The sequence below is a fragment of the Montipora foliosa genome, chromosome 6 (genome assembly GCF_036669935.1).
Source record: "Montipora foliosa isolate CH-2021 chromosome 6, ASM3666993v2, whole genome shotgun sequence".
In the NCBI taxonomy this organism is placed as follows: Eukaryota; Metazoa; Cnidaria; class Anthozoa; order Scleractinia; family Acroporidae; genus Montipora; species Montipora foliosa.
In genome coordinates this window covers 1,822,780-1,832,816 of record NC_090874.1, presented here as the reverse complement: position 1 = coordinate 1,832,816, position 10,037 = coordinate 1,822,780, and the positions used below count along the sequence as shown (strand labels likewise).

Here is a 10,037-nt window from a genome sequence, read left to right as displayed (position 1 = left end):
TGAATGTTCAACTAACCCCAGAGGATTAAAGGGTTTCTGGTATTTGCGTACCGCTCCGCAAAACATCAACGGAATAAGAATACGACAGAATAAAGTTCCGCACCCACTCAGAAAGCGCTTTTCTGAGCAAAGTGCAGGTCTACCGTTTTAAGGTTACCATTAACTTGTTGTGTTAAGTTGCAAGGTGTGCATGATCTTTGTCTATTTGAGTAATGCAATAACCCGATCCTTTTGTCGCCTAATTATAAGAAAAGGGCTCGCTTCTCTGACAAGCTAGTGTTTTATGGCTAATGCGGTATGTTTAATCCTTGTTTTCTTTGGCTATGTGATGGTTGAGAATTTTTTGAGTTAATTGACGGTAGAGAGTTGTGGACAACGATTCCGCTATTTTGGCAAGGAAGTCTTTGAAAACCTGGCATTATTCGAGGCCGTTTCGTGTTAAGTTTTGTACCTGTCCAAGGATGTACCTAAGGAAAGGTGGTCTGCACATAAATACGTCAAGTAAAAGGTGACAGTTGGAAATTATCGTAATAGAATTGATGATACGAATGACGTGCTAATGGCATGGTGTCGAGCGAACAACTAGTCTAGTTTTTATGACACACTCCATAATCAAGGAGGGTTGCTCATGTAATGATTAATAAGTCAATCTATCAATCAATTAAGCTGCCAAAATAAATAAATGGAAAGTACTTCAATTAAAGAGCTTTTCCGCGCGAGTCCTTGCATTGTTCAGTATCAGCAGTTAGTTCATGAAAGGGTGAAAGATTGGATATTTGCGGGGATATAAAGCAGGGAACACGAAGATCGAGATTATTTAAATGAATAGACAGAATATCAGTCAATGATTGATGCTGATATTCGTGCTGGAAATAACGAGTGATCAACCAGTAGCACTTCAAATTACTCTGCTACACGGCCAACGTTTGCAAAAACGTAACCCTTTGAATTCCTTGTACTCTATCAACCTCATCAAAATGGATAAATCCGCTAGGAATAATATAGAGGCACTCACGTCTTCCCCAGTAGAAAATATCTGGCTTAATTGGAATAACTATGGACATTTGGGGAATATTTGGTCAACCCACTCCAACAAATTGCATTATAATGACCTCGCTTTGGCTCTAATAGTTCTGGAAAGTAAATTCACTCTTGATACTGAATGTGTTTGCAACCTTTTAGTCTGATTTGTATTATTTTCTCTTCATCATTCGCTGCTGTCTTTCAAGCTCCACAGAAGTAACACTGTGGATGCTTTGCGGGCGTATTGTCACCACGACAATACAATTTAGCACCACTCTTACACATCCGACGACATTCTGGGTATTATGCAATAATTTTTCTCAATACCCACGAAAAGTGACGAACATGTAACCTTTATGGAGCACGCTACATTTTCGAGCCACCGATGGAAACGCCGAAAGTGAACATTTCGCATGTCAGGATAGTGGTCTCTCCCATATTTATGAACTTGTCGTTTCTAATAGTAAAACGATATTTAACAATATGAATATTACAGTGTCAAGATAAGTTGAAATAGGAAAACAGCTCACTTCCTGTGGCCGTCCGTGGCTCAAAAACAAGTGCGTGCATAAGCTTACTAAGGTATCCGTCGACAGGTTGGTGCGGTCACTATCTAAATTTAAACGAACAGAAAATATCATAAACTAGCAGTTTTCGTCTGATGGTCATCAGAAAATTGTATCAAAATTTAAAAAAAATAATGATGCAGGGCCGGCTGTACGGCTGTGAGTATCTATATTTCTCGTTTTCCAATATTTCGTCAGGCACGGCCAGATCGAATGATGTGGCTGTTGCTGGAAACGGCTAAGGAAACTAATTATTAAGACTTAACTGAGTTGCGTCCATGTCCTTTAATATGCTTTTGCTTGAGTCGCTCGTGAGGACCATTCTCCTTTTACTGCTTAATTTCTATTGTTGAAAAAAGGAGGAAAATCCCTGGCACTGACAACCAACTCTTATATCTTGTTCGTAAGTCTCCATTTGCTCAATAAAAATATCATCGCCATAATCGTCATCAAAATCGTCATCTTCTCCGAAAGTTCCAGTGGACCGGAGGAAAGTAAATTTTATTATTATTGGTTGGCAGCCTCCTATCCTTCCTAGACATATGCGATCAGTCCCGCAAATGGCCTCGTTGATAAATGGTGGGAATGCTCCAAATGGTAACTCCGTACACGCTGAACACTCGGTGCAAAGGCGGAGGCGGTTTCTGGCGATGGAAGAGCCTTCGTTCCTGCAGCTCCTCATCGTGGAAACTGGGCCAGGAGAACGTTTCTGCCTCACACCTGTCTCGTCCCCAGTCTCTCTCTGGTTTTGCTGTCTACGACCAGTTTGTGCGCCGCCCAAAATTATATTTTGTGGTATGAAATTCGAGATATTTATGGGGAAGGCAATCTGATCCAACGTCAAGTCGACAAATTTAAGTGCCTCCCGGCTGTTGATTGCCATGTAACGAGGGTTAAAACTACTAATCTTTTTTAGCTTTTTCAGTAGCTGGGTTTCACTCAGGCGAAGACATATCGGGCCTTTAATGCGTCCTTTTGGGATTTCACCCACAATAACCTTGCATTTATTTTGAGGGATGGCAGTTGTCTGTGCTGTTGGTCGAAATGTTGGTGTTGTCAAGGGTTTTTTACCAGGGGTCGATGGAATGCGATACCGAAATTGGTAACCGCGCCGATTTCTGTATCTTCTGTACCTACGAGCTTGGGAAACTTCCACCAACAGGAAGAAGACAACGGCGATGGTGAAAAACAACTGTTGAGAAAAGAAACAAAACGTTCAGTTACTGTTATTAAAATAAAGCTCATCCGCGTACAATCAAAATTAACAGATTGCGTTGTTGACTTCAAATACTAGTAATTCTGAAATCATTTCGACAACCTGAACAGAAGTCATCTTCAGAGTCGATTCCGCTCAGGTTGTCGAAGCGTCGGTCACTGCCAACAGTCCTTTCACCCAGATGATCAAAATTCCATCGAGGTTTTTAGCTGCCATTTGCGCACAATGCCAACTAATGATCGCAGTAGCAGCAAATTTGGATTTGAATGGACGGGAATAATTTCAAGAGAGTGATGGATCTCTTTAAGCAGAATCTGATTTGATTTTTAAAACTTTTAACGAGAACTGCTAATTGTTTTTCGTTTAAAAAATACTCGTGTGACTCCCCGTTTGAAGATGGCGCAAGCAAGCAATAATTGTTTTCTGTCCATCGCTGAAACAGTGGCCGTGTTTTCACGACAGCCGTTGTCTCGCTTAACATTCCTGAAAGTGGTTTGTTTGAAACTTTCATTACGCCACTTAAAAATGATAGGTGTTTTCACGGGTAAGATTAAATGAGGAGAGAGCGCGTGCCAATGCAATAATAATAATAATAATAGCACGTCTTACAAAGGAAAAGAAAAAAAGGAGAGAAAAATATAGTGCCATAAGGATGATCCACAGAAGAGTTCGAGACCCCATACGAGTCCGCATCACCAAGATATACACTTCATAACAAAAATTAAAATGGTAACAATATAGCCTAAAACTGGTTTGTATAATTACATGTAAATGCACTGAATTAAATACTTCATCACATTGCTTCTAAAGGTCTTCAAATTTGAGCTGTTGTGAATACTTCATGGAAAGCTATTCCAGCAATTAATTATCCTATTAAAATAAGAACATTTATAATAATTCGTCCTAGTAAAGTTCTTAAGCCTCATACTATCAGAACCCCTCACAATGTAACGATCTTACATGGAATAGAAAATCAGATATGTAGTGAGGTCCACATTCAGGTGTGACGTCGCCATAAAACGCCTTTGCTCAAGTGTTTTGAGGTAGAGTTCCCTTAATCGGGAGGCGTAATGAATGTGTGACTTGAGAATGAGCCTTGAGGCTCTTCTCTGGACAAGTTCTATCATGTCGATGTTCTGTCAGTGTACGGGGACCATACAACCGTGAGAGCCACACTGTAAGTGGGATCGAATTAAACAGCTATATCATGGTGTCTCGAGAGACCTCGGCAAAGCCCCTACGGGTACGAGATGTTAGAGCCAGCATTCTGTTAGCTTTGGAGACAATACTATATTCAATACTATATTCAAGTTCTTAAATTCAGAGATCACCTTGATGAGGAGGTGATTCATTCATACAAAGATTTGTCTCTGCTGCATTCCTTAATATTGAAATCAAACGTATTTAATTTGCTTTAGTCCAAATGAACGAACTTGAGAATTGTCAATTTACCCTCGAAGTTTTACAGTCGTCAGCGTAAAGGGCGATGGTATTACCAGGACAGACAACGCCAGGAAGATCACTGATCGACACAACGAAAAAAAGAGGACCCAAGATAGGTCCCTGGGGAACTCCTGATGTAACACTAGACTAGGAAGATTACTGGCTATCGATGATGACTCTGATGACGATGAGACAAGTAATCCGCAAGCCAATTTAGAGGGAACGCCAAAGCCAAAAATTAAGTAATTTCTGTAGTAAAAAGGCCGTTTACACGACAGAAAAATTTGGGTCCGGACCCGTCAAAAAAGCGGTACGCACCCATAAGGTTTGCAAAGAAATGCTGGAGTTTCTACAGGGCCATAGGCGCCTATGGTCCTGTAGAAACTCCAGGAACTCGATCAAACGCTTTAGCAAAGTCAAGAACCACAACATCGGTCTGTCAACCCTCCTTGTAATGTCACTACAAACAAAGTGGATTAGCAAGTAACGTTCAGTGTTTTCCCAGCATTGTAAAATGATACGTGAACTCTGACGCAAACTCTTGACGTTTTGTTCAATGACTGACTCAAATGTATGCCGGAGTATCCTGTTCTATTTGTCCTCTTACCGGTATTTCTCACCACGTCATCAGCTATTTTTGCCGTAGTCTCCCACGCAGTCGTTTTCAGGGGAGTCGTATTTCACCTCCTCTCCACAAAAACCTGCTTAACAGAGCGCAACATTCCTTTCCTGCAGTTTTGCCAATCAAATTTTATCCTGAATTCTGGAAGGTGATGTCACACACAGGAATTCAGGCGTACAACATGGTGGTTATAACTTCCTTTTAAGGCTTAAATTAATTGGGCATCGTTGATTGGACACCACGCTTTGCAGGTCAAACTTCGGGAAGAAAGTTGCTTTCGGGCCGGTAAGCTAGGGTTTGTGTGGAGGCGGTGAAATACGACTACCCTAAAAATGACTGCGGGGGAGGGAGGCTATTTTTACTGCGAAGCGAGCGAAGCAATCGAGCAGCAACATGATTTACGATAGATACTCTTTAAAATCTTGAATTTTTTTTTTTACTTTCCTGGCTTTTTACCATAATGCATCGCGCATGTGACCAGGCTGCACCGTGCACTGGCAAGAATTCAATGCATTTATGGAGGAGCCTCGCTTTGAACAGGAGTAACTGAACAAGTGACGAAGGATTATCGACCCCCTAGTCGTAAATATTTTTAATTAAACTTGCATCTTGTATTGTGCTTGCGCCTACGGTGTTATTTGTCATCTAATTGGCTTTGAGAAAAAATGGCTAATACTAATCGAACAAACATTATCTGCCAAAAATAAAATTATCTACCTTTTAAACACTTATTCTGCATTTTCACCGTTTTATCTGATACACTTTTTTCAAGTACTTAAGATTTCTTTTGACTGAACCCAAAGCGCCATTTTGTAAATCAGTGATTCCGAATGCATTTTGAATAGTTTGTCGTTTGGACATGCAAACAGAAGATATTTAAATGTTACGCAATAAAATCACCCTTCATTTCAAATTGCCTTATTCAGTTTATGTTGTAGTCTTAACTCTTCCTTTTTTTATTACGCACATATGAACAGCATTATCTGCAGCGTATTCAAATCCTTGGGCCATTCTAGAGGCAAGCAAATTCGTTTGGGGTCTTCCCTTAGTTGTCATTAGACAACAAGCACGTCAGAAGCCTTTCTGGTATTAGACCGGTTAATGGTTGAGTTCAGAAAACAATTCTTTGACATTTCCTGAGGGAAATGTAACCAAGAAAAGGAGAAAAGGTTGACGCTATTTAACATTGTTTTTATTACCGATTTTTTACGTCTGTTTTCCACATGACTTTGTCCATCCCTACGGCAATGGGATTTCATTCGGCGTCTTTTGGATAAAAGCCGGGCGGAGGTCCGTACACTGTTGAAAACATCTTAATTGTGGCAGTTGTCTATATCACGGAATTGTTCCAAGTTATCCTTCTGGAATAGCAGTAATACAGCTTCCTTCGCACATATTGTTTTGGGTCCACTCAAAACCAATTTTGTTTGGAAGCTAGGGAAAAATTGCTTTTCGAGTCAAAGTGGTGTGCGAAGGAAACTACTGTAGCATCCACCATTCAACAACAAGTAGCAGTGATAAGATAATTTAACAAAAGGACATTTAAATACAAAAACTGTCCAGACAAACATTGGAAAAAGTAGTATTCAGGCAACAGCAGAAGATAAAAATTTAACAATGATAATAATTAAATAAACAGTACAGAATATCAAGAACAGTATGGGGTGTTAGTGTCCTGATAAGAACATCAGATATGGAAGGAGTATGTTCATCAGTTATGGCCATGAAATACTGTTTAGAAAGCTTAGATTGTGTAGCAAAAAAATTGTAATTAAATGAAAGTCAGTAAGAGTAAGGAAACCCAACCTTTACAGACCCAGCAGAATCCACCATCGGATATCTGTACATCAAAGATTGAGTATACTGACCTTGAATGGTAGCTCCATGACCCTCTTCCAGATTTTAAAGAGTAAAATGTAGGCGTAAATTTGATGAAAGAATATAATCCGTTTCGATCTACTATAGTTGTCTTTTCCTATTGCGTCTTATATACCTGTAACTTACTCAAGAAGGGTTATTCCCTTCAGTACAATGACCTTAATTGCATGAATCACCATAGAGATAACGGAAGTAAACATAGTTTCATTGGATTAAACTAGTTATGTTTTCTACATGCCTCAGGTTTTAAATTGTTATTTTTCGCAAGATATTTGCTTTTCTAGTGATGACGTCGACCCCACGCAAGGTCACTTTATCAATGTTGAATGAGCGAGAAAGGATCATGTTTATCGAGTACACTTTATACTTAAGTACAAACAAACATTGCAATGTCAATATTGGGATCTTACAAGTTAACAATTTGATTCTCATTCAAAACAAAAACAGTCGCTTAAACAATCGGTGAAAAAACATAACTCTTAATATATATTTACGAACCAACGCGATATACCTACTCTTGCGTAGCTTTTGACGTCAATTTGTATTGTCTTCCCCTGGTTCCCTTAATGTCTGTCTGATAATTAAATCCAGCGCAAAAATAAACCGAATAAAATTAACAACCACCCGGAAAGTGTACCAACAAGGAAATCTCAGTAAAACACGTGTGGTCTCTGTTCTAAGTACAACGTCATCAAGAAGAAATTAAATTGTTGTTCTTTTTTGTTCAATTGAAGTTATGGTATCAGTTACTAAAATTAGTTAATGCACACGTATCCACTGTAGCAAAGAAAGCAGTGAAATGAACGTGCACTTCTTAACAAAACTATTTTCAGCAGTTAGTCTGTAAATCAAACAAAAGGTAACCATTAACAGCTGTGGACAAGGTTTGCATCAATACTTAATTTGGACTGAATGGACCACGTTTTAGTTGAAATTCCACGTTAGATATTTTTAAACTCTCAAAGTTGAGACGTGCGCATGCTCAAGACGAACAAGGTCAATTCTGAAATCGTTTAAGTGTATGTCTAACACTGATGACAAAAGAAGAGTTGTCTTGTGATATTCTTTTCGTGTGATCTTTTTTGTCGGTTTTTCTTGCCGGGCTATTCTTTTCGTGTGAACTTTTTTGTCGGTTTTTCTTCCCGGGCTAAAGCAAAAAATTTGTTGCCTATTGTGAAGTGAGCTGAATTTTCGTCAGATTTTAATTGGAACAATGTAATAAATGCACAAGTTCGTGAAGGGCTCAATTGTGAAGCAAGCAAACAACTTCTGGCTTCGTAGCATCTGCCCACGCGGAATACTGATAGGATGAATAAACACTATCAATACTGCCGGATTTGTTCATGAAATGAAGATGACGCAAATGTAAATTTCTGTCAAGTGTCGAACAATATGGTTCATGCTTCAGTGTTCGTCATTATATCAACGAGTTGTAATGTACGCGGAAAGTTTGAAACAAACACGGCAGATACGTAAGACTTGCGCTAAGAGCAATTTTAACTTCTTCGGTGCTTTTTCGGCAGACTTCCTAAGGACATCACAACTTGACATGTGCTCATCTCCAGTACACAAACACGATTCGAGTAAAGTTACATCGTCAGCAAGGAAAACAAGATTTAGGAATTACGCTAACGACCCCACTGAACGCTTTATACCTAATTGGACATTTTGTTCTCACTCGTTCATCATCTCAGTACGGTCGCGAGGTTAAGGCTTCACGTCAGCTATTATATTGTCCTGTATTTCAAGGTGATGCAAAATATCGTAGACCTTCTCATTTGTGCAGTTAAGATTCTAAAATCGGATGCCCCCCAAGACTGCTATGCATGACATCATCCTTCCACGAGGGCATGCACAGCACTGTGTGCTTCAACGGAGGAACCTCTGACCCCTTCCCAGTCAGCAGCGGTGTTAAGCAAGGCTGCGTGCTTGCGCCAACCTTGTTTGGCATCTTCTTTTCCATGCTGCTGAGGTATGCTTTCAAAGACTGTACAGAGGGCGTCTACCTTCACACACGCGAAGATGGCAACCTCTTCAACCTCGCACGACTCCGAGCTAAGGCGAAAGTCAACAAAGTCCTCATTCGCGAACTGTTGTTTGCCGACGATTATGCTCTAGCAACAGATGGTGAGGCTGAACTTCAAAGCCTCATGAACCGCTTCTCCCATACCTGTTAGCAATTTTGACTGACGATCAGCCTGAAAAAGACCAACGTCATGGGTCAAGACACCGACGACCCACCGTCAATGTCCATTGATGGGCACCACCTGGAGGCTGTAGAGAGCTTTACCAGGCTACCTGAGCTCCACAATCTCCAACACCCTGTCACTGGATGCAGAGCTCAACTCTCGCATTGCCAAAGCCTCAGCCACCTTGGCTAAGCTGAACAAGAGAGTCTGGACCAATAGCCGCCTGACAGAGAAGACAAAACTGAAAGTGTACCAGACGTGTGTCCTTGGCACCCTCCTGTACGGTAGTGAAGCCTGGACGACATATACCAGACAGGAGAAGAGACTGAACAGCTTCCACCTCCGCTGCCGTAGGCGCATACTGAACATCAAGTGGCAAGTGACAAACACTGAGGTCCTTGATCGTGCAGGCATCTAGCCTGCGAACGCAGACGTATTTCCGGCGGTCGTTTCTCTCGACCGCCGGAAATACGTCTGCGTTCGCAGGCTAGCAGGCATCCCCAGCATGTTCGGTCTTCTCAGTCAAAGACGTCTGCGTTGGCTTGGCCACGTGAAGAGAATGGACCCGGGTCGAATGTCCAAGACATTAGGGAGTTTAAGCAAGGACGACGGCTACGGCTACAACAACGCCAAGTAGCCAGAATATTATTGGTTAAAAAAGGAAAAATACTGGTGCTGCACGTGCAACACGAATTTCCGTGCATTTGTTTGCCGTAATCCACAAAACAACAACGTGAAATCACCAAATTTTAGGTTTTGACGACAACGTGAGCATATCACAACGAAAGCATTCATTTTCTTTTTTGACTCAGTTTAAAACCGTTCGTACCCATCCAGTTACAGGATAAGTATTTCATGATTATTTATTATGAGCGAAGTGTCCTAAAACTGGATTGGTACAGACGGATTTGAAGTAAAGAGTGAGACTGAAAGATTCACGGTAGATTGTCCACGTGTCGTCAAAACCTTAAATTTGGTCATTTCACGTAGTAGTTTTGACGAGTACGGGAGAGAATTGTTCAAAAATGCGTGCCGCACGTGCAGCACCATCATTTTGGTTCTTTTAACCAATAACATCAGTGCGTTTTGGCGTTGTCGTT

The 10,037-nt window shown here is 40.8% G+C and overlaps 2 protein-coding genes across 2 annotated transcripts in view; one reads left to right on the top strand and one right to left on the bottom strand.

Moving 5' to 3' along the window:
• The window catches only part of LOC138006227 (phosphatidylinositol 4-kinase type 2-beta-like), a 14,166-nt gene extending 13,447 nt beyond the window's left edge, over positions 1 to 719 (top strand). The window contains exon 9 of the mRNA XM_068852418.1: positions 1 to 719. This exon is cut by the window's left edge and continues 369 nt beyond it. The gene's annotated coding sequence lies outside the window, so the exon portion shown is untranslated.
• Positions 720 to 1,163: 444 nt separating this feature from the next.
• Positions 1,164 to 6,902, bottom strand: LOC138006228 (uncharacterized). The gene is made up of 2 exons (XM_068852419.1): positions 6,739 to 6,902; positions 1,164 to 2,781 (listed from the first exon to the last, which is right to left on the bottom strand). Exons 1-2 carry the CDS (start codon positions 6,754 to 6,756, stop codon positions 1,933 to 1,935), a joined length of 867 nt encoding a protein of 288 aa, XP_068708520.1. The 5' UTR covers positions 6,757 to 6,902; the 3' UTR covers positions 1,164 to 1,932.
• Between the last annotated feature and the right edge of the window lie 3,135 nt (positions 6,903 to 10,037).